Source organism: Delphinapterus leucas, chromosome 1 (assembly GCF_059928025.1).
Source record: "Delphinapterus leucas isolate spDelLeu-1000000601 "Yukka" chromosome 1, BTC_Dleu_Yukka2, whole genome shotgun sequence".
In the NCBI taxonomy this organism is placed as follows: Eukaryota; Metazoa; Chordata; class Mammalia; order Artiodactyla; family Monodontidae; genus Delphinapterus; species Delphinapterus leucas.
Window position 1 is genome coordinate 79,362,360 of NC_143129.1, and position 26,204 is coordinate 79,388,563.

Consider the following 26,204-nt stretch of genomic DNA (forward strand, 5'->3'; position numbering starts at 1 on the left):
AGGCTCTTAGTCCGGACTGTGGAGAGTAAAGAGAACCACAACACAAAGGGAGGTGGGTGGTGGCACAGTCTGGAGACCTGGGGTTTAGTCCCAGGCTTTCCTACTAACTTGCTATGTGACCTTTGGTAGAGTTAATTTTCTGGGTCTCAGTTTTCTTATTTGTGAAGTGATGGCAGACAGGGGGAGATCATCTGGCCACCAAGTTTAAAATGCTTCCTTCCCCACCTACAAAACAACTTGAGGTGAGGAAAGTGTTGGGCTGAAAACCCATGGAGGAAACCAAAGTGACTAGTGTTGAAGTGGGTAAATGTGTGACCAGTACCCTTGGAGAGCTGCCAGGCCCCGACTGTTCCTTTTGGTTTAGGAGAGGCAGCAGAGTGATGTTTAGGACATCAGTTAAACCTGTGACATCTTTGCTCTCATGTCTCTAGTCATCCAAGGGCAGGGACCAGGCCCCAAGCCCCACCTCACAAGCAGCTGCCCTCAAGGGTGGTTGACCATTGAATACCCCAGGTTGGTGGTCACTCACACCCTTTGTGAGCTACAGGATGCAGAACTTTACTCACTTCTTGGTAGGAGAGTTCAGATGTAGTCTACATCTTGTCTCCTTCCCTCAGATCTCATCATCTGAACCCCCTAAAGGCAGCTGTCTGAACAGCTGTCTCCTTCAGGGGCCCAATTTCCCCACAGCCTGGGCTGAGTACTCCCACACTCTAGGTCTTGGCTGGTAAAGCCTGGAGAGGGTATAGGATGGTGGGTGAAGCCCTGGTGAAGGTGGAAGGATAGATTGGTGGTGGGGTGGGGAGCAGGGAGGTGGGATGGGGAATGGTCTTCTCTGAATGGGGTGGGTGGGAGGGGAACAAGACCCTTTTGCACAACTCTTTAAGTTTCCTTTTTTTAAAAAAAAACAAAAAACGAAAAACAAACTCTTAATTTTCTGCATTGTGTTTGGGAATTAAAATGAAAAAACTAAGACCAATAGAAACTGGTTTTCAAAAAGGCAAATACACTCCCATCTGTTTCAGATGCTGCTGAGCATTTCAGCAGTGACAGATTCAAATAATAAGCTAATTTTTGGAGAAAGGATTAAAAGAAAAAAAACTTTGTAATATTTATCACTTGCAAGCTATGTTTAATAAAGAAAGGAATGGTTTCTAAACTTTCCTGTGGCTTGTGCTTTAGTCATGGGGGGGCAGGGGGGGCAGTTTGGTGGGAGAATTTTAGGGGCGATCTGGAGATTAGCTATGACTTATACCCCCTCCAGTCAATGGGGTACCTTTAGTTTGTGCCCTTTTCTTCAATTGTGTTGATTATTTAAAGCCCTTACTTCTGTATTCTTCTTCCCCTCACCTTTATGTAGAGCCAGTGTTCTGGAAGCCACTGACCCCACTTAAATTACCTGATGACGTAAGGTCTAAAGGTATCCGTAAGGAGGCTGCATTTAACCCAGAGGCTGGATCTCCATCCTGTCCTAAGGAGAGGTGTACCCTAGCTGTCCTTGGCCCTTCTCATCACACTGCTCTAGACTCCAGTAACAATCCTTTGTAGCATGCTGGTTTCTCCAGGTGGGGACCTTAAAGCAGCTCACACTGTTCTTTCCTTAGCAAACTGCAGAATATGTAGTTCCCCAGCTTCAGTGCAACATGCCCTGAAAGATCTGGAACCGCTCTGTCTTACCATGTCATCACCCCCACTTCCCCAGGTTTTCCTTTCAATCCAGAACATTAACCAGATCCTAATTTATTTTTTCCATTTTGGTTTATTTCCAACAAAGCTCTTAGACCAGGCCCACCCAGAGGAGAGGATGTTACTTCCTCAGGGACCTGAAGTTTGGGGCTGTTCTTAACCTCTTGGTCCCCTGCCACATTTATTAGTTAAAGCTGCTTACGCCCCTTGTGCAGTTGGGGAGGGGCAGGGCCCAGCCTTGCTGGAGGTCTTGTCACTGGTATGAGCATCATCCTACAAGAGCACAGAGGAGACAGTGTTTGGGGTCCCCCTAAGACCTGGCTTTTCCTTCCTCCAAGACCCTACCCCCTTTTGGGCACAATACTGGACAGCCTTGGAGGGAGGCAGATTGAGGGAGAGCCTGGGGTTTGGTTTTAGGTTTGTGATAGAGCTGGACGAGGAGGGACAAGGAGGCCAGGAGGGCCATAGGTCAGAGGGAGGAGTGGGGAAGAGGTGGTCTTTGGACACCTAGAATTGAGGGGAATAGATGTGTGGGGTGCTCCACAGCATCTGTGCTCATTCTACAAGGGATTCAAGGCCACCAGAACCTCAACGCAAACTAATATCTCCTTTCAAAAATAGAAAAAAGAGGAGGCATGCCTCCCAAAAGGGGTCAATGCTGTGGTTCTGGAAAGGGGGAGATGGGCATTTGGTTGCTCAGAGAAGCAGCGTGTGTGAGCTTAGATGTTCAGAACTCTTCTCATGTTGGGACAAGGGGGCAAGGAACTTGGCAGCCCCTTTGTCCACCTGCCTGTTTAGACCACCAGGAATGCAGGTTGCCTGTCCCTGGTCAGACTCCAGCTTAGGCATGAGGAGACAAACAGATTTCAGACTGGGGGTTCGGGTTGGAAGATGGAGTTGCTGACAGAGCCCCTTGCCCTGAGTCCCCTTCTTGGTGGGGGTGGGGGGCAGTGCTTTAAAGCTATATATCTTTGGGTAGTTCATATTTGAATCAAGAGGATATATTCGATGGGGTTTTGAGGGAGGACTAATGGGTTGGAGAGTACTCCCACCTGACATGGTTTAGTTTGAGGTTATTTGGTGTGTTGGGGAAGACACAGAGTTCCCCATTTCTTGAGGAGAAGGGAGAAACAGAAATCACAACCTCTTCTCTCGCCCTATGGTCAGACCTGACCCTCCCCGGAGGGGGGCTTAGGGACCTTTGGTTCTTTCTTGACTCCGGGGTGGCAGGGAAAGGTGATGTAGATTCTTTGGTGGGGCCGGAGTTAGTGGCACCTGGGAGGGAGCCAACTTGGAGGGCCCTAGGCTAAGGGCGGCTGCTCCACGGTCACCTGAGAGGGAAGGCGGTGATCAGGCTTCGGCCCCAGAGCCTCAAAGCACACTACTTTCTCCTTCCCAATCCCCCTCACCTGAATCCCCCTCACGTGGGTGATGAGTTCAGTCTTCTCCTCCGGCTTCCCTCCACTCGGAGCCTGGCCTCTGCAGCCCCCAGCTCTGTCCAAGGCAGTCTGAGGCACTGCCCAGCACTCTTGGGACCCCTGTCTGCAGAAGAGGCTGCCCGGATAGGGAGGGTCAGCACCCTGACCTGTCTGGGGCTTCTCTCTGGCTTAGCATCCATCGGTCCCAGCCTTTCATCCTGTTCCATACTCCACAGGGGGAGAGGCTGGGCCCCTTCCTCGTGCACAGGATGGCAGGGATCTAGCTCTGGCCCACTTCTGCCACCCGCCCTCTGCCTCGGGAGCCCCAGTGCTCTCTGCCCCACTTCCTGCAGCCCACCAGGCCTCCTCCCACTTCTGATGCCACACAGCTGTGAGAAGAACTGGCCCTCCCTCTCTGCCTCAGTGTCCTTATTTGTAAGACAGATTAGTCAGGGATAAAAGCCCTTTCTTGCTCTTTGGGCCTGTGCCACCATAGTGCAGACTGTCTTCCTAGCAGTTTTCCACATATAGCCATCCTGGCCCTTACCTATGTCTCCAGCCCAGGAGGAGGCAAACGATGAGGGCAGCCAGAGCCCACGTGGATGCCCACCACAACCCCAGGCAGCGAGCTCTTCTCATCCTGGCTGCAAGAGCACCCAGCCTTGGACTCTGGACACAGTGCCATCTGTCAGAGGACCAGGATGGAGGCAAAGCTCAGGCCCCTCCTCCTCCCTGAAGACTGACAGCCGTAGGTCCTATGGGAAGAGCCTGCTGTGACCCCGGGCCTGCTACCCTCCTACGGGACCCCACTCACCAGGGGTGGCTAGGGGCACTTCACGCAAAGAGACAACATGGGCACTGCTGTTGCCATCCCCGTTGCCACTGAATGCCTGAAGCTTGATCTCATAGAGGGCGGCTGGCTCTGCAAGAAGCAGGAGATTGTGAAGGGAACAGGCCTGGCTGGGCCAGGAAGCTCAGTGCCTGGGGCAAGACCACACTGAGGAGGGGCCACAAGAAGGTTCAGGGCCTCACCCAGATCTGTGTAGAGGAAGGAACTGACAGTGCTAGCCAGGAGCAGGGGCCCCTCAAAATGGGCAGCGGGCAGCTTGCAGTGAAAGAGTTTGAAGCCCTGGATGGGCCCCAGCTGGGATGGCAGCTCCCAGGAGGCCTGAACAGAGGTGGCGTTGAGCACTTTGGTGGAGAAGCCAAGGGCAGCAGGGGCTGCAGAGAAATGAGATGAGCTGCTTGGCAGCCCTGTCTGCCTGAGGCCAGGGGCTGTACAAGGCTGGAGAGGGTGTCCCTCACTGCTGCCCATGGTGGAAGCGTGGATGGAGGCAGGGTCCTGGCTGGCACCCTCTGGTGAGTAGGCCCACAGGTGGATAGAGTAGACCGTGTCAGGCTCCAGACTGGAGACGACATGCTCAAAGGGGCCTTTGCCCACGGCCTCTTGGAGCTCCGGGCCAGCTGGCTCTGAGAAGCAGAGCAGCTTGGCAGCCAGCATCCCTCTCCCTCACTACAAACATCCCCCACCCCCACAAAGTGGGCACAAAGCTTCAGCTAGGTCTCCAAGGAGAGCAGGGAAGGGGGCTGCAGAAGTCGGGAGCCAGGATGAGAAAGGACTGAAGAGCAGAAGGAAGTACCAGAGGACCACAGGTCCAGAGGCCTGGCCTGTGTCCAGACAGGTCTGGGGGTCACTAAGAGTGAGAGAAACTTGCCCAGGGACACCCCCAGTCAGGGGAGAAGTGGGCTGGGGTCAGGGATTCCCGTCTACCCACCCACACCCACCTCCAACTGGCCGGAGGTGCAGCACATAGCCAGTGATGTCCCCATTGGAGGGCGGTGGTTCCCAGAACACTCGAATGGCAAAGGTGGAGAGAGCCATTGCCTGCAGACCCCTGGGGGCAGGGGGTGGCTCTGGGTCCCCTGTCACAGCCAGGCGGGTGCTGGCCTGGTTGGAGCCCGCGCTGTTCTCTGCCACGCACTGGCAGATGGCCTCGTCCTCTGCTGAGATCCCCGCCAGCATCAGCGTGCTAAGGGAAAACAGACGTAGCCACTGGGGGCTCCTTCCCGCCAAGTCCCCTGCCCTGGTGGGGTGGTGAGACCCACAGACCTGCCCAGAAGCAAAAGGACACACCACCTTGTGTGGACATTGCTTGTATGGAGCAGGCAGGGCAGAGCCTCCCGTGGGTAGGGGTGGATGCAGGGGGTTTGTGTGGGTGGTAGAGAGTGTTGTGAGGAGGTGGGGCTGGACGCCTGGGGCAGGTGAGGATACATCGGCAGTCACGCAGGGTGGAGGGTGCGGGACGGGGGTACTTCAGGTACCTGTTGTTGTGGGTTAGCCAAATGTTATCCCCAGGACTCAGCCCCTTCCCATTCTTCAACCAGGCCAGCTGGGGCTCGGGGACGCCCTGGGCCATGCAGGTGAAGATGGCGCTGCTGCCTGGAGGCCTGGACAAGGATTGTGGCCACTGGACAAACTCGGGCGGAGCTGGGCTGGCAATGGCAGGTGGAGGGCGCCATGAGGCCCGGCCTCTCACCTTCCTCCTGCCCCTGCCCCTCTCCCCATTCAGGTTCCCATGGGGGGATGAGGCGCCCCAGGACCCTCCCTGGCCGGCCCTTGGGGCTCACCCTGCACGAGCAGGACGCCCTGTGCTGTGCGTCGGACCCGGGTTCCCGGCCGATTGGCCACACAGACATAGACGGCTGAGTGCTGGACCGACACATCGGAGATCATGAGGTTCCCGGTGCCCAGGACTTGGATGCCCTCTACGCCGATGGATTGGCCATCTACAGGGAGACGAGGGGTCAGAGCTGCGAAAGCGCAAAGTGCTGGGGGCTCCAGGAGGCGGGGTGGGACGGGGCGGCTTCACACCCAGGCGGCTCCAGGAGACCAGTGGCCGTGGGTGGCCTGTGGCGATGCATTCCAGCACTGCCGTTTGGTGCACCGTGAGTGTCAGGTTCTGAGGTCCAGACAGAAACTCGGGCTCCTGCAGGAGCCGTGGGGATCCCACTGTGAGGTGGAAATAGCAAATCGAGGGATCAGGCAGCAGCACTCTCCCCCTGCACCCAGGACAAACTTTTGCTCCCGGAGGACCCTTCTAGTCCTCAAGTGACCAGACCCCAGAGCAGGTGCTATTTTACTCCTGGTTTACAGATAAAGAAAATCACTTGCCCAAGGTCCTATGGCAGTAAGCACAGGTGTACCTCATTTTATTGCGCCTCGCAGATACTGCGTTTTTTTTTTTGGTTTGTTTTACAAATTGAAGGTTTGTGGCAATCCTGCGTTATCAGATGATGGTTAGCAATTTCAGCAATCAACTGTTTTTTAAATGAGGTATATGTACATTGTTTATTTAGACATAGTGCTATTTAATAGGATATAGTGTAGTGTAAACATGATTTTTATATGAACTGGGAAACCAAAAAATGTATGTGACTCCCTTTATTGTGATATTCGCTGTGGTCTGGCACGGAACCTGCAATACTTCCGAGGTCTGCCTGTATCAGGGCCAAGCAGCTCTGGTGTACTAAAGCAGGCCCCAAGTTAAGCTGGAGGGGCGGAAAGAGGAGAGGGTGCTGCTGGAGGGCCTGCAGCAGTGTCAGAACATGAACGGCCAGGTAGGGGGCCATACCTACCTGGGGGGATACCCAGGGGCCCAGTCCCCTTCCCTAAGTCACCCACAAAACTGGCAGGAGACCCCTCCCTCAGAAAGAAAGCCAGGCCCCCCCTGAGAAGAAAGCGTGTCTCAACTGCTCAGAAGGGACGCCAATGTTTTTTGAAATACACTGCTGTTTGGGTCTTCATTTTATGCCACCCTCTCCAATTTTATTAGGTTATTCAACGAATCATCACTGGGGGGCTGCCGTACGCCAGGCGCTATTCCCACACTGGGAACAAATAGCTGTGAACAACAGGGGAAACAGGCCTTTGTTTTCCTTTATCCAGACACCCCCCATTCTTGCTTTACCACTTTGTATTTTATGAGACTTTGCAACGTATCTTTAACCTTTTCATAAATGTCCCTTATTAAGAACTCCTCTGGGGACTTCCCTGGTGGCGCTGTGGTTAAGACTCTGCACTCCCAATGCCGGAGGCCCGGGTTCGATCCCTGGTCAGGGAACTAGATCCCACATGCATGCCGCAACCAAGAGTTCGCATGCCACAACTAAAGGAGCCCACTAGCCGCAAATGAGCCCGCCTGCTGCAACTGAGACCTGGCGCAACCAAATAAAGAAATATTTTAAAAAAAGAAAAAAAAAAACTCCTCGGGAATTCCCTGGTGGTCCAGTGGTTGGGACTCTGCGCTTCCACTGCAGGGGGCCTGGATTTGATCCCTGGTTGGGGAACTAGGATCCCACAGGCCGCACGATTAAAAAAAAAAACTCATACAAAATTTTGTCTCTAAAGTGAAAGTTTCTCAAGGACTGGTATAAAGTCTTCCACATCTTCAAATCTGCCTCAAGGCCGAGAATAGTATTTCACCCATTCTCCATTCATTCATCCATTCATCCCACCATCATATACTGAGGGTCTACTTTGTACCAGGCACTCCTCAGTTTGCCTTCCACAAGCTCTAGTTCAGGCTGTGGACTGTCTTGGAATGTCCTGGCCTTGGCCAAGGAGACCGTGTTCCACCTGGTCAGACCGTTCAGTGATGTAGAGCTGGTCCATGTGATGACACTTCACACATCCCTGGCTGAACCTCTCCGTGTGCCAGGCATTATAGTGTGAGCCCCAAATGCACTGTCCCCTTTAATCCTCACTACGAGCCTGTGAAGGCAGTGATTGCTCCAAGTTTACAGATGAGGAAAGCAAGTGTCAGAGAGGTTAAGTAGCTTGTTCAACATCAGAGGGACTGGCAGAGGCGGAACACAAACCTGGACCTTGGAAGCACTGGACAGCTGACAGCATACCCCTCTTGCCGCTGTGAGCTCCTCGAAAACCTGGGAAATTCTGTGTCCCTGGCGCCTGCCCAGGGTAAGGCCTGCCCCAGGGAAGTGTTTTAGGAGTGAATGGCTGGGACTTCGGTACCCAGTTCCTGTCCCTGGGGAAGAGTCTACACTGACCTCAGCTCCTTTCCTGATATTTAATATATAGGCAACCCACGAACCCTCAGCTACAGGTTGATCCTCTGCGCCCAGCAGGCACCTGCTTCTTCTCAGCTGCCTGAAGCTCTCTTGGACATTCATTTCCCCGCCTCTACATGCAGCAGGATGGAGAACCCGTGCCTGCCCGTAGCCCGGCATTTGGCCAGGAGTACTGATCATCATGGAAGCCTGGCATCCCGCCCTGCCCTCCTGCCCCGGATGGTTGATGGGAACAGGAAGTGGGAAGCCAGAGGAACTTCACCCGGGCTTCCCTCTGCTCTCAGGGAGGAGCCCCTGATCCCCACCCTTTGCTTTCAGTTTCTAAGTCAGCTCCAGAGCAGAGACACAACAGATCCCCCTCTTCCCCTTTCAGTCTTCAGTTTAAAAACTAAGCACCCTTTGGTGAAATTTTGCCTTGATGCTTGCCCAAGGTTCACTTGTTATCTATACTATGGGGCCCCCTAGTGGATGATTCAGGCACGCCTTTCCTTCACATCCCCGGTGGCATCTCAGCTTCAGGCTGTGGCGTCAGTCTTACCTCCGTTTCCTGTTAGGTGCCAACTCTTCAGGGGCTCTGCTGTGACCCTCACTTTGGGCACAAAACTCTCCCACCCCCACATGGCCTGCATTTGGGGTCGTTCTGGGTGTTTCATCTCAGGTACAAAGCTATTTTCATCCTCACCCCAAGGAGGAAACATGCAAATGTGCACACACACACACACACGCATATGTACATCTAAGCCCACCACTTACAAACACAAGCGCACGCAGGCATTCACTCCCAGCCGAGACACAGGAGCCCACACTCAGCCCATAAAGGGCTCCCACTGCTCTCTGGATCAAGTCCAAACTCCTTTTCATGATGGGCCTCGCCTACCTTTCCTACATCAATTTTTTGTTACCCTGAATTCTGCCCATTCTGTGGTCCAGCAGCATGGAACTGTCTGCATGAACTGTGCTATTCTCACCCTTGTGCTTTTGCACAAAGCAATGCCAGGAATGCCACCCTCTCCACCTTCCTGACCTTGGACTGCCTCTCTCTGCTCACCCTTCAACAGCCAGCTTGGTATAGCTTTCTCTTGAGGCCCTGAGCAGCCCTTGCCCACAGCCCCAGGCTGGGTTAGAGGCCCCTGCCCTAGGTTCCCATAGCACCTCCCTCTCTACTCAGTTGCCAGCTCTGGGAAGCCAGCGATGGACCGAGCCCGTTCCGCCTGCTTACTGCTATGTTCCCACACCCAGCACAGTCCTCATACGTAGTCGGCGCTCAAAACTATTTGTGCCACATACAGCATCAGCCACACCCACTCCCAGTGGTGCCAGCTCCCACACCCTCCTCTCTGCCCAGTGCCCACTCTGATTCCCCTGGTCCTTGCTTACCCTTCAGGATCAGCCAGGCATCCTGGCTGTGGCGGGTATTGGCCACACTGTGTGCCATGCAGCGGTAGGTGCCCACGTCAGCCCGGCTCATGCTGGTGATGTGGAGGATGCCACGAGGCAGCAGCGTCACCCTGAGGATGCAGGAGTCGGGGGTCCGTGGCTGTGCAGTGGCCCATAGCCTGCCACCCCACCACTTCTCGCTGCTGCTCACCGGTGGCTGGCAGTACTCAAGGTCGTGCCGTTGTGCTCCCAGGAAACGGAAGGCTCCAGCACTCTCCCGGATCAGGCACTGGAAGCGACTCCACCCAGCTCAACCTCGACGGACTCTGGATGTTGATGGAAGCGCGACAGACCTAGGGCACAAGGACCACCTGAGCATAGAGAGCTGGCCCCCAGCTCTGCCGCCAGCAACTCTGTCCCAGAGCCCCAGCTCCCCTTCTGTGCCCACGGCTGCCACTCCCTGCTGACGGCCTCGCTTGCACCCCTGCAGTCTCACGTCTGTGATTTCTTTGGGCCATAAGCACTTTGCCTTCCTCTACAACATTTAAAATTCTGTTTTACATTTGCACTGGTATCAAGACAAATATAATCCAGCACTATAAAATAACAACACATTATTATATATTCATTATTATATTCACTTTTTCTTCTGGTGCCCTAGGCACTGTGCACACTGCGTCTAACAGCCAAGTAGGCACTGCCCAGGCCCATCCTGGGCAATTCTGTGCCCCGCGGGTGCCCCTGCACATTCTCGTCCCCCCGCCCACACAGGAGCAGCCCAGTCACTTACTTGCCAGCTGCACCCAGGCCCGCCGGCTCACAAGGCGCCCAAAGCGGTTCTGGGCCACGCAGTGGTACTCGTGGGCGCGGGAGGGGAGGCTCCAGCGGGAGGGCGGGGTGGCCAGATGCAGGGAGCCGTCGGGCATCAGGGTGGCACTGCTGTCGTTGGCCAGGGCCAGCCCATCCCGCTGCCAGGAAATGGACACGGGCGGCTCACCCTCCACCCGGCACGGCAGCACCAGTGGGCGCTCCCGCGTGGCCACCACGTCCCCCAGCTCCCGCAAGAAGGCCAGCTCAGAGCCTGCAGCATGACCCGCGGGGACAGCCAGCGAGGCCTGGACGCGGCGGCCTCCTGGGGCCCACCACCTCCCCTCAGTTTTGAGCCCCTCTCGGCCTGGGCGAGGGGTGAGGCAGGACTTTAGTTTGGGGGGACCTGGGGGCAGCAAGGGAGGAGGGGGAGGAGGGCCTCGCAGTCTGAGGAGCAGGGCCGCCGTGATCGATGGCCTCTTTCAGCTGGGCCCTGGCAACGGGGAGGGGGCGGCGCGGGCACAATGGCGAGGCCAGGGGCCCAGGCGTGGGCATTGTGCTCCCCGGGGGACAATGAGGTCGTCCCCTCTCTCCCCCGCCGGCCCATCTGCGTGTCTGCCCACAGGGTCAGCTTCCCAGGACTCCTGGCTCTCCCCTCCCACCGCTGCGACCCCAGCCGCTGAATGAGGGAAGGAGCACACTCACATACTCACAGACACACACTTGGACTGCAAAGCTCAACCTCACAGGCCACCCCATAACCCAGACAGTCTCCATCCCAGACACTCTCGCAGAGGATACAGACACAGGTCACACAGAGATGTCCCTACACACTCAAAGTCGCAAATACGCAACAGACACCAATGTCCCGGGCCCAGAAATGCACGAGCAGAGCTGTGAACCCACGTGCTTAGACGCCGACTACACGCACACGCGTGGATATGGTAACTCAGCCTACAAGGCTGAGCAAGGACCTGCCCAGCGGAGGGCGGAGGCGGACAGCAGCCTTGGAGGGGCCAGAGACCACAGGCCCAGGGCTCGGGCTGCCTCGGGACACCTGCGGGGAGACCTCTTGACCCCTGCCTCTCCAAGACCCTCTGCCCGACAGCCCCTCCTGACTGCACAGCCCCCACTTTCCTTCCTGGCGAAGCCCAGGGACTGTAGCCAAAGTCTGCTCCCCCAGTCTCTGCCTCTACACAGCTCTTGCCCACAGGTACATACATACCTGTCCTCCCTGCTTGCCTACAAGGTTCCAGCGCCTCTGCTCTCATCAGCTCGGCGCCCCGCACCTTCCTCCCCCACTTTGCCCCCCAGCTCTCCCGCCCCCGTGTCTTCCCCCTTATCCTTCTGTTCACCTCTCCCACCTGGCCTTCACCCACTGCCCCCCACTGCCCTCAGGCCCCGCCCCCGCACCCCAGTCTCGGAGCAGCAGCAGCCCTGGCCCCGTGTCTCCACAGGCCCGGCCCCCTCAGTCCCGGCTGCTCCCCAGGCAGCTCTGGCCTTCTGCCTTCAGCCTGGGGGCCCCGGGCTGCGGGCATTCCCGCCCCACACACTCAGGGGCACAGTGTTGGGGCTCTGGCCCTGCTGCGGGGAGCCTGGGGTCTGAGGGGGCCGGGCCGGAGGCTGCTGTCCCTGCTCCGTCTCCCCCGGAGCTGAGTCCCTCTCTGTCTCCAGCCTGAGCCCTCCCCGCCCCATCCCCACTGCCCCCTCCTCTCAGGGCCAGGACCCAGATACTGAGACAACTGGGGCGGTGACAGAGGAGGGCTGCGGGCAAGTGAGAGGAGGGCAAAGCTGGGGGGTCGAGCCCGCCCCTTTCCCAGCCTCTAGAATCTTCTCCCAGCCTTAGACCCACCCCTCACTCCCTCTCAAACACTGATGAATGAGGTTCTGGGGGTGGGGAGAGGCATCTGCTCTCCTAAGACCAACTCTGGGGATCCAGGGCCAGAATGGGGAAGCCTGGGGTCTGATTTGGAGGTCCCGGGGAGGGGCGCAGAGCCCCACTCTCCTAGAGGAGTCGCCGTCCCAGGCGCTGAGCCGGGCCCAGCGTGACGGAGCTCATCCCATTAGTTTGGTCACGGCCCCAGCAGCCCCCTCACCATTCAGTGTCACTTTCCAAAGCTGTCCTCTCTATTCTTGTTGGGACAATGGAGTGGGGCCTTCCGGGCCGGGGAAGTGGGGATCCAGCTTCCATTGCCCCATCCTGATAAGAAGAAAGAAACCTGGGCCCCTCCCCTCGCCGGGCTGACCATCTAAACATGCGAAAAGTGGGGGACTGCCCTTCCACCAGAGGAGCCTGGGACTCAGGAAGGTGCTGACGTTCAGACCTAACTATTTCTGTAGGACCTCCCTCCTCTAAACTGCAGCCTCCCCCTCAAAAGCAAAGTTTCTGGAAAGATGAGAGCGGGGGTTGTCTGTGAGAAAGGATGAGGAGAAAAAGCAAGGGTAGGGAATCTAGTTGGGGCAGAACACAAGGACACAAGCATCCAGGCCTCTGCCCCCAGAAGCTCCAGCCAGTCTGGCCCCTGACCCAGTCTCCCCAAGTCCCCTTCCCCTCACTCTTTCTCCCTGGCTTTGCCCAGCTTAGGCTGTGCCCCTCATCTCTTCAGAACAAAGCCCCATCCTCAGCCTTCTCCCTGGCAGGTTCAGCCTCCTCTCGGGCTCCCCACCTCCCACACAGGCATTCAGAATCGACTCATCTGACACTGCCTCTCCCAGCTCAGGCCCCTCCTCCTAGACCCGCAGTCCTGGGGGGTGACTGAGCCTGGGCTACCCCTAAATGAGATTGCCTTGTGGGAAGAGAGCCTGCAGCCTCCCCACTGGGCCTTCCTCACCCAGCCCTGCATCTCTCTGTCCCGAAGCCTCCAATGCAGGTTCTCACCCCTTCCCTGGAGTGGCCTCCTGAATCGGTGCAGCCTGGAGAGGGAAAGGATCACAGGCCCTGAGGTCAGGAAGACGTGGTTCAAATCACTTACAAGCTGTGTCCTTTGTAGGCAACTTTACCTCTCTGAGCCGGCTTCATTGATAAAATGGGGGTGGACGGGATAGAAACAACCTCTCCCCATGACTGGGAGGATTAAGTGAGGCAAGGGCTTAGGATAGAGTGTGGCTCAGGTGAGCATTTGCAGCACTTAGTCTTGCCCCACTATCTGGTTCTCCTCCTGTCAAAACCCCTCTCCAGCACCTACTAAGAAGATGTCTCCTTATCTGCTGCACTTACCTTGTCACCTCCTAATGCACACTCCAGAGTGGCCCACAGGACAAAGAAGGACCAATAAAGAAGACCTGGGTTCAAGTCCAAGCTCTGTCATTAACCAGCCATCTTGCCTTAGGCTGGTATCCCTCACCTCTGAGACATGCCCCCCTGTAAGATGGGAGGAAGGGCAAGCCCGCCTTTCAGGGTTGTGATGATCAGGTGAAATTCTTTGTATTGATACTTTAAGGGCCAAGAGCCACTCCTCCTCCTCCTCCTCCTTTTTTTTTTTTTTTTTTTGCGGTATGCGGGCCTCTCACTGTTGTGGCCTCTCCCGTTGCGGAGCACAGCCTCCGGACGTACAGGCTCAGCGGCCATGGCTCACGGGCCCAGCCGCTCCGCGGCACGTGGGATCCTCCCGGACCGGGGCACGAAACCGTGTCCCCTGCATCGGCAGGCGGACTCTCAACCACTGCGCCACCAGGGAAGCCCCCTCCTCCTCCTTTTTAAGAACAGTTTGAGGGATAATTTACATACCTTAAAGTTCACCCATTTAATCTGTACAATTCAATGGCTTTAGGGTATTTACCGAGTTGCACAACCATCACCACAATCGATATTTTAGCACATTTTCATCACCTCCAAAAGAAACACTGTATCCATTAACATTCACTACCCGTCTGCCCCCTCCTTCACCCCTGCGCCTGCCAGGCAACCAGTCTACTTTCTGCTATTTTCTGTCTTTGCCTATCCTGGACACCTCTTCTAAGTGGACTCATACTCCATACGGTCTTCTGTGTCTGGCTTCTTTCACTTAGCATGATGTTTTCAAGGTTCACCCACGTAGTGAACATGTATCAGGACTTCATTCCTTTTTATGGCTGAACACTATTCCATTGTATGGCTATATACCACATTTGTTTATCCATTCACCAGATGATGGACATCTGGGTCGTTTCCACTTTTTGGCTATTATGAATAATGCTGCTGTGAACATTCATGTACAGTTTGTGTGGAGACGTGTTTTCAGTTCTTTCAGGTACATTACCTAGGAATGGAATTTCTGGGTCCTATGGTAACTCTGCACTTTGAGGAACTGTCAAGCTGTTTTCCAAAGTGGCTACAGCCAGGTACATTCTAAGCACTTCATTTTATAACCCTCAAGACAGGGGTTAACTTTATTGGTCCCAGGACCCTTTAAGAATTTGGTGAAAGCTTCCCCCAACCCCCAACCAAGGAGACTTACATTTGCCTACACCCCCTGAGCCCCAGGTTGGGAGGTGCTATCCCAGGAATATGGCTCCGAATAGCGTTTTTTCTGGCCACACTGTGTGGCATGCAGGATCTTAGTTCCCCGACCAGGGATCGAACCGGCACCCCCTGCAGTGGGAGCCCAGAGTCTTAACCACTGGACCACCAGGGAAGTCTCCCGAATAGCCTTGATGCTCAGGAAATGCTGGCAGGATTGAACTGCTGAGAGCTGCCCTCTTTTCCTCCCTCCCTGACAATTAAAAATTGGCCCAACCCTGAACAGCCGCAGGCTCTCCTGGAACAACTTCCCGGGAAGGTCCGCCTAGCAGATGAAACCCTTCTGAGGACTCCTCTAGCACACCTGGGACGGTGTCTCTTTTCTCTCTCTCTCCACAACCCTCCCCTCACCCAGGATCTGTATCTCTTTTCATACCCTTTTTTCTTCCTCCATCTTTCTCTATCTCCATCTGTCTCCCCATCTGTGGCAGGCGGATGAAGAGATCCATGTCTCTTAACTGAAGAGATGCGTGTCCTCACCCCTGAACCTATGAATATGTTTGGTTACATGGCAAAGGGGAGTTAAGGTTGAAGATGAAATTAAGGTGACTAGTCACCTGACTTTAAGAGAAGGAGATGATCCTGGATGACCCAGGTGGGTGCATGTAATCACAAGGGTCCTTAGAAGTGGAAGAGGCTGGCAGAAATCAGAGGGAGAAAGGTCAGAGTGATGTGATGGGAGAGGGAGCCAAGCTGCTGTTGCACATTTTGGAGAGGAAGAGAACAGAGAGGCGAAGAACGCAGGTGACCGCTAGAAACTGGAAAAGGCAGGAATGGACTCTCCCCTGGAGCCTCCAGGTAGGAATGCAGCCCTGGGAACACCTTGCTCTTAGCCTGGTGGGACCCAAGTCTGAAGTCCAACTACAGAGCCCTAAGACAGTAACTCTGTGTTGTCTGAAGCCATTACTTCTGTGGTAATTGGATACAGCATGTAGAAAACTCTACAGGATCCCTGTATATTCTATCACCAACACTGTCACCCCAACTCCTCATTTCACCTCTGCATGGGTTTCTTGTGCATCTCCCCAGCTGGAGAGTGAGCTCCACCAGGAGACTTCACGTGATCCCCGCTGGGTGCCCAAAGCCAGAGCAGGTGGCACTCCCTGTCAGCACGGGGTAAAGGGAAGATGAAAGGAGAGCCAGCCAGCCTTGCAAAGCCATGCCCGACCTCCCTCGGCTCTGGTGCACATCCTTCTCTCTCCTGCGCAGAGCTGGGCGGAAAGCCTGGGGAGGCTGCTCCCGCGCATGGCCGGCGCCTGTGCCCCAACACCGCCCCGCCCCGAACGGTCCCTCTCCTACTGAGCTCTCCACGCCCTCGGGGGTATTGTCCCCACCCTGGGACGTTTCTTCCGCAGGACCTGATCCCAGGCAATCCCTCCGCTGCCCACCCGCCCCCACCTCGCCTTGGCCCTTGCTGGTCTCTAGCGCTCCGCACTCTCTGTTCCTTCTGCTGGGCGCATCTTCCCTCAGTCTTCCCTTTCTTTGCTGAAGCATTTTCAAATAAATCCTGGACATCATCTCATTCCACACCTATATACTTATGTGCATCTTTTGAAAAACACTTTTTTTTTTCCGTAGCTGTAATGTCATTATCATATCTAATAAAAACAATGTTACCAAGTTCAGCCTCCTGCTCTGGATTGGTTGGCCTGCCCCGCAGCAAGTGGGTGAGATGTTGGGACAAGGAGTAGCGACTTCATTCAGAAAGCCTGCCGACTGAGAAGGTGGCAGACCAGCACCCCAAAGAACCATCTTCCTAGTTAGAGTTCTATACTAAAAGGGGAGGGGGAAAGTCCTGGTTCCAGCCAGACTCCGAAGGGGATATGTCAATTTCTTCCTGCAGCCATTCCCAGGTGGGAATGTGAGCTAAACAAAGGTATTTTACCTTAAGGTTCGTTACCTGGGATGCAGGGTTCCCATTATGTATAATTTAAGTTTATAGGCAACATCCCTTTAGTGATTAACTTTGTATTCTATGGATATTATAAGGTCCTTTCCTATTATAGTTCCCCACTGTCAATGACCCATTCCACAATCCTGTGTGAAAAGGGAGGAAGGCCGCTCTACTCTGCTGAACTGTGCCTACAAAGAGGTGATTATGGAATGGAAATTAGAATCGTTTAGTCAGTAGTACATTCCTCTTTCCTTTTTTTATCGACAACCATTTGAACCTGATGAAACCCCTTAGCCCTTTGTTGTCTAATTTGTAGTCAGACTTGGAGTTTTGGTTCCAGTTGCCCGTACATACCTATTAATTTTAACTTTCTGACTGTGCCATAATTATACAAGATTCCTGTGCTATTCATCTGAGTAAGATTAAACAAGTAGGTTGACCCTTCTCCAGCTACAATGAAGTTACAGTCTCAATACTTTTTTTTTTTTTTTTAAGAGCGACCTTAAGCCTTCAAAGAGTTCACAAACCCATTGCTCTCCAGGCCTCTTAGGAGTTGGGCTGTTTTCTGATGACAGTGGTGCTGCTTTAATCCGAGTGTGAGGAATCCACGGCTTTACCCCAGCTAATCCGACAGACGAGTGCACGGGAAGTAATACGACATGTGGTCCTGTCCACCTTGCAAGCAGCTGGTGTTCAGGCCCTTGTTCTCTCCAAGTTTTAAGCAGGACTCAAGTCTCCTCTGGGTTGGAAAGGATATGTTTCAGTTGGATAGGCAGAGCTGTTGGAGGTAAACTCAGGAACAGAGGTTAGTATAGTGCCCAAAGCTCTAACATAATTGACAGCTGCTAGGTCTTTCAGAGCATTTATACATTCTTCTGCCCAAGCAGACACCTGGAATGGCCTACCAAGGGGCTTAATTTAAGCCTGCTTCTGGGAGCCACTCTGATCTGTAGCAGGGCAACTGGCAAGACCTTATCCCAAGTTAAATTAGTCTCCTGACATATTTTAGCAATGCTCCTTTTTAAGGCAGGATTCATTTTCTCGGTTTTTCCTTATTGATTGTGGTCTCCAGGATGAATGTAGTTTCCAGTTCATGGTAATGATTTAATCCAAATCAGGAGATAATTTCCTTAAGGAGAGTTTTAACCACTTTGGAGGCTTTTTTTTCTTTTTTGTGCAGATGGGATATGCTTCCACCCATCCTGAGACAGAGTCTAAACACTAGCAGGTATTTGAAGTTTCCTGCAGCTCAAAGCAGTCAAGTCTACCGGCCAGTCCTTGGTGGGGCAGGTTTCTCTGTGTTGGGTCCCTGTCCTCCAGGGAGGTCTAACAGCACTCTCTGGGTTATTTTTCGCACGAATCATGCAATTCTGAGTGACTTGCTGGATGGTCTTTTGTAGGTTAGGCCCCCTTGCATAGTTTTGACTCCACTGTAAGGTGGCATCTCTCCCATAATGGACTGTGCTACAGCACAGTGTCCAAGAGGGCCTGAGGGATCAAAACCGTTCCTTGTGCGCTACATTTCCAGTCAGGCGAGGTGTGATCAGAATGAAACCCTACTCTTTGGTCCTCTCTTTGTCCTTTTCTGAATATACCAGCTGGTATTTTGACAAGTCAATCTGTGGGAGAAGTGATCCTATCATGGCTCGATAACCACCTTCCTTTGCTGCCCTCTTTGCGCTTGGCCAGCTAACCAGTTGCCTTTTCCATGGTGAGGGACATCGAGGTCCCCTAGTTGGCATTCTAGAGGTAGTAAGAACGAACGATTTTGTACTTCTCAGGAGACTCCAGTGACTGGGATGGATTGAGAGGTCTTCTGTGCCGCTTTCGCACTCACCACAGAGGATGCTGTACCTGTATTTATCAGAAAGTCAATCAGCTCATTCCCCACTGTCAATTTCACCTGGGGCTCCTGTGGTGAAATTGGAATTGGGTGCCTCAAGTCCAATAGGGCCTCAAGTCCAAGGGAGCCCCTGGGCCACTTCATTAAATCAGGGTGTTTCTCTCTTTCCACCTTATTGTTGCAGGAAGGGGGACGCCCTTCCACGTCTGAGAGTGGGTGCTTGTCTAACACTCGGAAATGAATTGTCCGAGGAGACACATGTGCTGACAAAGCAAGAGACTTTATTGGGAAGGGGCGCTGGGGCGGAGAGCCGCAGGGTAAGGGAACCCAGGAGGACTGCTCTGCCACGTGGCTCGCAGTCTCCGGTGTTATGGTGATGGGGTTAGTCTCCAGGTTGTCTCTGGCCATTCATCTTGCTTGGCCCATATTTGGCCTGACTCAGGGTCCTTCCTCGTGCGGCACGCATCTCTCAGCCAAGATGGATTCCAGTGAGAAGTATTCTGGGACGTTGGTAGGACAATATTATGGACTGGCATCTCTTTCCTACTTTTGGCCCCTACCGAATTCTCCCAGTTAGTTTTTTGGGGCAGCACCATGTTCCTTATCGGAACCTCCTGTTGTGAGACAAGTTGTTATCATCCATCGTGCCTGACCAAGGCAGGCAGCTTTGGTCAATGGTTCCCTAACAATATGAGAGGCTCCAGATTTTTTATTGTTTTTCTTATGTTTTAGCCTAGGGCAATCTTTTTTCCAATGTCCTTCCTCCTTACCGTAAGCATATTGTTCGTTCCCCAGTGGTGGCTCACCTCTCTTTGGGTTACTCGCCTTCCAGGAATCCAATGTTGCTGTCAGAAAAGTGGTGTTACATTTTGCGTCTTCTTTCTTCTGTCATTGTTCCCTGTTGATGCTACCAACTGAGAAGGTACATTGGGAACGAACCCATCTAGGGACTTCCCTGGCAGTCTAGTGGTTAAGAAGACACCGCTCTTCCACTGCAGGGGGCACGGGTTTGATCCCCGGTCAGGGAACTGAGATCCCACATGACCACACGGCCGAAAAATAGAAAAAAAAAAAAGCACCACCTAATTTTTGCAACTTTCTCCTGATATCTGAGGTGCTTTGCCCAGAAAAGGATAAATTTACCATTCTAGTGTTTTCAGGGGTCTCAGGATCTGCAAGAGTGTAACGTCTGTAGAGCTGGTAACTATTCATTTGTTTTTTGCTGAATTTCTTGAATTTTGTTCAAACTCTTTTGCTTTGGTTCCCCTTTCAAAGTCCTGCCAAGATGCATTTATGGCAGTGCTCTAATAAGGGCATTCCTCCCTCATTGGGGTCCCAGTTTGGTTCAGCTGTGGGTACTGCCAAGTGGGCTTCAGGTGTACCATTTGGGTCTGTTAGGTGGAGCTGGTATGCTTCTTACCTGGCCTTACCAGTGACCATTCTCCTTTCATCTAGAGGATCCTCCCTATAAGAGGGGTCACCAATTAGACAAGTCTGAGGTGGAGAAAGCCCGTAGAAACATAGCCGGCTGGCCATTTGCATTTAGATCCCCTAAATAACTGCGTAAGGAAAATTGTCCTGCTCTGGGAGTGGCTCTTGGCCCAAACTGGGTGTCCGGTCGGGTCTTAGATGGTGTTACCAAACCAGGTCCCTGTGCCCCAGGAACTAAACACAGGATTTTCTAATTGAGCCCTGTAAGGAGGGGGAGACAGTCTGACCGCTTCCTGAGCCCCAGCGTTGGGAATTGGGGCTGGATAGGAATGGGAGGCGGTGGAAGGGGTGGACATATTGGCATAACAGCTGGAGCAGCTGGACAGCCAGCTGGGCCGGAGGTTGGAGCAACATACCCTCACCCTCATTCCCTTTCTTTTCTTCCTGCATGACAGATTTTCCCTTGGGTTTCTTTTACCATAAAGTGACACACTGTCTGACTTTTTCTCACCCTGATGTAACAGCACAAATGCTTGCACAAAGAAGATTTCATTATTCTTCCCCACTTCTTCACAGAATAGGTACAGAGCCATTCAAAGGCCACCGTAAAACCATAAATAGCAATCGATCATCTCTAACCATTAGAAGGATACCTTTTGCCTTGGCATCCACCAGCCGGACTGGGTTCTGGGGTGGGGCTTTTGGTGATTTTAGAAACCAAGTGGAACCTTTCTCTTCTCCCTGGGAATGTCCTTTCCTCCAATGACATCAGTCTGTAAGTGGAGAAATGGTACCAAAACAAAATGAAATGAAAACCCCAAAGAACAGAAAACCCTAAGTAAAGCCTCAAGTTTGGTCTTGGGGTTTTTTACATATCACAGGAACCATCAACTCAACCCCCGCGTAACGTGGCTGTGACGCCTCGGAGAGGCTGTTGGATCCAGACCAACAACACAGGGGACCACAGACAACGTAATTAACACGGCAAAGGTGAGGGTACATAGTGCACAGGGTCCCAAAGTAAACCTGCCTAAGCCCCTTGTGGAGATCCTAACAGGTACTACGGCTACAGTGTTGCAATAAAATATCATCTTCCTCTCAGTCGTGGCTTCATAGCCGTCATCAGGTCACTTATCCAGAATGCGCCCCAGAGGACTTTCTTTATGGAGAGTTGAAACATTCCCCAATTTTTAAAGACAGAAATACAAGACAAACAAAACCCAAGTGGCAGGACTTCCCTGGTGGCGCAGTGGTTAAGAATCCGCCTGCCAATGCAGGGGACACGGGTTCAAGCCCTGTTCCAGGAAGATCCCCCATGCCACGGAGCAACTAAGCCCGTGCGCCACAACTAGAGAAAGCATGTGCTCAGCAACGAAGACCCAGTGCAGCCAAAAAACAACAAACAAAAAAAACCAAATGGCGCACACACGTGCTAGCATCCAAAGAAACAAACGAACCAGTTCCAAATTGGGTAAAAAAAAACAGCAATTATTTCCTCTAACAGGGTACCCCACTTGAATACAAAACAAACTGGCTTATTCCAGAGAAAAAAAGCCCCAAACAGAGGTAATCAAGTTCCAGCTGCACACCAGAGCGAGCGACTTACCCTACTGTATTGAGCCCGTCGCCTCCCGGATGTTGATTCTTTGCTCTAACTGCCAAGTGCTGGGGCAGCCAGTGCCATTTTGAGGAACTTTGAGGGGAAGATCCTCAGGACAAGTGGTCCTGGTAGCTGCTAGGGCCTTCCCCAACTGCGTTGGCTGGCCCCTAGCAGCAAGAGTCCTAGATGGTTTCACCAAAATTTTTTACCGAGTCCAAGCTCATACTGCTTGCCGAACGACAGGCCAATCAATTGAGAGATGTGTTGCTGGGACAAGGAACAGTGACTTTATTCGGAAAGCCAGCAGACCGAGAAGATGGCGGGTTAACTTCCCAAAGCACCACCTTCTCCGAATTAGAATTCAGGGTTCTTTTATACTAAGGGGGAGGGAGTAAAGTCCTGGTTCCAGGATGTGTTAATTTCTCTCTTCTTGAAGCCATTCCCAGGTGGGCCTGGTCAGGATGTTTTCCGTGAGCTAATCAAAGGTATTTTAGCTTAATTATCTTTTCCTGGAAGGCAGGGTGCCCAGAGATGGGCCATTATGTATAATCTAAGCTTATAGGCAACATCCCTTTAGTGGTTAACTTGTAATAGAATACAGTTTCTTCCCTATTATAGTAACAATAATTTCTTAATATCACCTAATAACTAGTCCATAATCAAATTTCCCTAATTGTCTCAAAAGTGTCTTTTTACTTTTTTTTTTTCACTCGTAACACTACGCTACATTTGGTTATGTCTTAAGGATCTAATTGAGGCAAGCCCTGCCCCCACTCCGCCTCTCTCATATATCATTGAGTTGTTGAAGAGACTGTTTAAAATTTCCAGTAGAAGTACCTGTATTCTGGATCTGTTTGATTTCTTTGGTGTTATTATATATGTTCCTCTGTAAATGGATATTGGCCCTAGAGGCTTGGTTAGCTTCAGGCTCCATTTTTAAGAAAGAAAACCTTATAGGCAGTGCTGTGTGCTGCATACTGCATCTCTTCAGGAGGCAAGCAATGCCTTGTGGTTCCACTTTTAGTGATTCTAAGATTGAGTGGTGGTGGGACTTCCCTGGTGGTGAAGTGGTTGGGAATCCGCCTGCCAGTGTAGGAAACACAGGTTTGAGCCCTGGTCCGGGAGGATCCCACATGCCGTGGAGCAACTAAGCCCGTGCACCACAACTACTGAGCCTGCGCTCTAGAGCCTGTGAGCCACAACGACTGAGCCAGCATGCCACAACTACTGAAGCCCATGTGCCTGGAGCCCATGCTCTGCAATGAGAGAAGCCACCGCAACGAGAAGCATGTGCACTGCTACGAGGAGGGGCCCCCCACTCGCCGCAACTGGAGAGAGCCCACACGCAGCAGTGGAGACCCAACGCAGCCAAGAATGAATGAATAAATAAATAAATAAATAAATAAGATTGAGTGGTGGCTTCAGGTGGTGACAACCTGATCGCTCCCTTGTAAAATTCCCCATCAGCCTTTCATCTGATAGTTTTATTCATTGATGATAATTTCCTGCCTCAATTTCATTAGGGGTTGCAAAATAGTAATTTTCCAGTTCTATAATTCCTTTCTCACTCATTAACTGGAGTTCTTTTGTAAAGAACTTTCCCTCATCAACTAGGACAATTTGGTAACCCTGAAATACAATTCATGCAGGAAAGGAGGGACAAACGCTTAGTTCTTTCCTTTAATTGCCAGTATTCAGAGTAAGGAGTTGGTGTCCTACCCCACATGTTTCTCTCCCCCTCTAGCCCTTTATCCTCCTAGCCCCTTTTAGTATCACTCTGAATGGCTACATTTTGTATGTTCAATGTTTCAAGGGCCTCCATTAATCTTTTTGACAGTTCAGATTGCCCTACCTTAGGCAATGGGAGCTCAGTGTCCTTTTGCTGTTACCCCATTTCTTGATATCTTTGCTTTCCAGCACAAGATGCCCCAATGCTCATCCTGAGTATTTCCTGCCGACCTGGAACCAACCTTTCCTCCAAGGACCTGGGTGCTGGGAGATCTCACTGTTGTCAAACTGTCCGTTGCTTCTAGGCTTTTTCAGTGACATTATAAGATTTTTACTTCACTTATTTTTTTTTATACTTATATCTTCTTTTCTCTTGCTCTGGAAACAATGACTCCTAACGTTTATTATTATACAATATGCCATAGTTTCAAATAATACCAATTCTACTAACATGTATGCTACCAAATGAAATGTAACATATCTTTATATCTTTATTTGTCCTTAGGGAAAAACTAACTCTTGCAATATTCTCCCTGTATAAAAAAGTAGACAAACTGTACTTCATCAAAATGTAAAATCTTTGTGTTTCAAAGGACACTATCAAGGAAGCAAAAAAACAAACCACAGAATGAGAGAAAATATTTGCAAATCTTATATGAGATAGGGAATTTGAGTCCAGTACATTATAAAAACAAAACAAAACAAAACCCTCTCACAACTCAACAGTAAAAAGGCAAATAACACGATTAAAAAACAAGGAAATAATTTGGAAAGACATTTCTCCAAAGAAAATATTCAAATGGCCAATAAGCACATGAAAAGATGTTCATTATTAGCCATCAGGGAAATGCAAATCAAAACCACAACAAGATACCATATCACACCCACCGTGACTGCTACAGTCAAAAGACAATAAAAAGTGTTAGTGAAGATGTAGAGGGACTTCCCTGGTGGTCCAGTGAGTGGGACTCCGTGCTCCCAACGCAGGGGGCCCGGGTTCCATCCCTGGTCGGGGAACTGGATCCCACATGCATGCTGCAACTGAGAGTCCGCATGCCACAACTGAGACCCGGCACAGCCAAAATATATAAGTAAATAAATATATTTTTTTTAATGTAGAAAAATTGGAACCCTCATACATTGCTGGTGGGAATGTAAAATTGTGCAGCCACTGTGGAAAATAGTTTGGTAGCTCCTCTCAAAGTCAAACACAGAGTTTCTATAAAACCCAGCAATTCCATTTCTAGGTATACACACAAAAGAATTGAAAATATTTTGTCCACACAAAAACTTGTACACAAATGTTTACAGCAGTACTGTTCAAATAGCCAGAAAGTGGAAACAGCCCAAATTCCATCAGCTAATGAATAGACAAACTGTGGTATATACATCCAAGAGAATATTATTAGGCCATAAGAAGCAAAGAAGTACTGATACACGCCACAACGGGGATGAACCTACCTCGAAAATATTACGCTAAGTGAAAGCCACTAGTACACAAAAGGTCACATATATGACTCCGTTTATATGAAATGTTCCGAATAGATAAATCCATAGAGACAGAATGCAGACTGGTGGTTGCCAGAAACTGGGTGACGGAGGAATGCTAATGGGTAGGGATTTCTTCGGGGGTTATGAAAATGTTCTAAATTAGATAGTGGCTATGTTCTATGAATACAACTTTACTCTTTAAAAGGGTGAATTTTATGGCACTTGCATTATAGCTCAATTAAAAAAAAAAAAAGTTTCCGCATTTGTTCCCTAGAGGCCCAAAGAGGAGAACTTCAGTTACCTTGACACTGCCGCTCCGTTCTTCTCTTAATTTTCCCGGGAGCTCGGGGCGGCGGCAGTGCGCAGGCGTCTTTCTGCGTCGGAAGGCGCGGAGGGGCTTCGCCCCGCCCATGCAGGATGACCCCTCCCATTCCCCGGCTTGCCCCGCCTCCCTCGCGCGCGGGGACGTGGGTTGCGGCGAGTCGTCCGGCGCCAATCCCTGCTTGCGGCCCAGCTTAGGTTTCCGCAAGCGTGCTTAGCCGCCACCTGGAGCCTGCCAGCGCGTGGGCGCTCAGGAATGAGCAGGACTAGGGGCGCGTTACTGCCTTTCCCCACACAATCGGTTCAGGCAGCACCCCGTCCTGGGAGCTTTCTGCCAAGCCCTACAGGGAGCGGTCACCAAGCATCGCCGGGGGGCTCCTCCTGACACTCCCTGTCCCTGCGCGCGGGGAAAACTGCAGCCCGGCGGCGGGGTAGGGATGAGGCCCTAGAACAGGCGTGGGCAGTCTTTCTGTCAAGGGCCACATGGTAAATATTTTATGCTTTTCAGGCCATATGGTCTCTGTCACAACTACTCAACTCTGTTTCTGTAGTACAGAAGCAGCCATAGACAGTATGTAAAGGAATGCCCGTGGCCTGTTCCAATAGAACTACTCATGGACTCTGAAGTCTGAATCCCATACGTGTCATGAAATAGTCTTCTTTTGATCTCTTCAGCCACGTAAAAATATAAAAGCTATTCTTAGCCACGGGCTGTAAAAAGACAGCGTGGTTTGCCTACGTCAGTGCCCTTTTACACTGGTAAAATACAGTGCCTGGTATTTGTCAAGGACACGTGGCCTAAGTAGCCCAGGGAATCCACAGACGCAAAGCTGTGACCATTGCCTTGGTCTGAGGATGGGGTGAGACAGTTCTCTGATTCCACCACCCTCCCACTCCAGCGTCCAAAGTCTCAGGGACAAGACTCCTCAGAAAGGGAACTCACCACCTGAGGACCAACGTATTTGGTCTTGGCAAATTTCTCATAATTCCATTTTATTTTATTTCACTGGATTTTTTTTTGG

At 51.9% G+C, this 26,204-nt stretch overlaps 1 protein-coding gene across 1 annotated transcript; it reads right to left on the reverse strand.

The window, feature by feature from the left end:
• Positions 1 to 1,884: 1,884 nt before the first annotated feature.
• LOC149750611 (immunoglobulin superfamily DCC subclass member 3-like) lies at positions 1,885 to 25,292 on the reverse strand. The gene is made up of 12 exons (XM_089907719.1): positions 25,163 to 25,292; positions 10,360 to 10,782; positions 9,570 to 9,815; positions 5,977 to 6,114; positions 5,733 to 5,891; positions 5,427 to 5,592; positions 4,890 to 5,134; positions 4,410 to 4,574; positions 4,137 to 4,325; positions 3,919 to 4,026; positions 2,962 to 3,017; positions 1,885 to 1,959 (listed from the first exon to the last, which is right to left on the reverse strand). The coding sequence occupies exons 1-12, from the start codon at positions 25,290 to 25,292 to the stop codon at positions 1,885 to 1,887; spliced, it is 2,100 nt and encodes a 699-aa protein (XP_089763845.1).
• Positions 25,293 to 26,204: the final 912 nt, after the last annotated feature.

What these genes read in the sequence shown, in the direction of transcription:
- LOC149750611 (XM_089907719.1), bottom strand. Translation starts at nt 25,292, where the DNA reads ATGGGAGGGGTCATCCTGCATGGGCGGGGCGAAGCCCCTCCGCGCCTT. An exon ending in GGTCTCCTGGAGCCGCCTGG is followed by an intron (nt 5,892 to 5,976) that starts GTGTGAAGCCGC and finishes GTCTCCCTGTAG; the next exon opens with ATGGCCAATCCATCGGCGTA. An exon ending in GCACCTCCGGCCAGTTGGAG is followed by an intron (nt 4,575 to 4,889) that starts GTGGGTGTGGGT and finishes TCTGCTTCTCAG; the next exon opens with AGCCAGCTGGCCCGGAGCTC.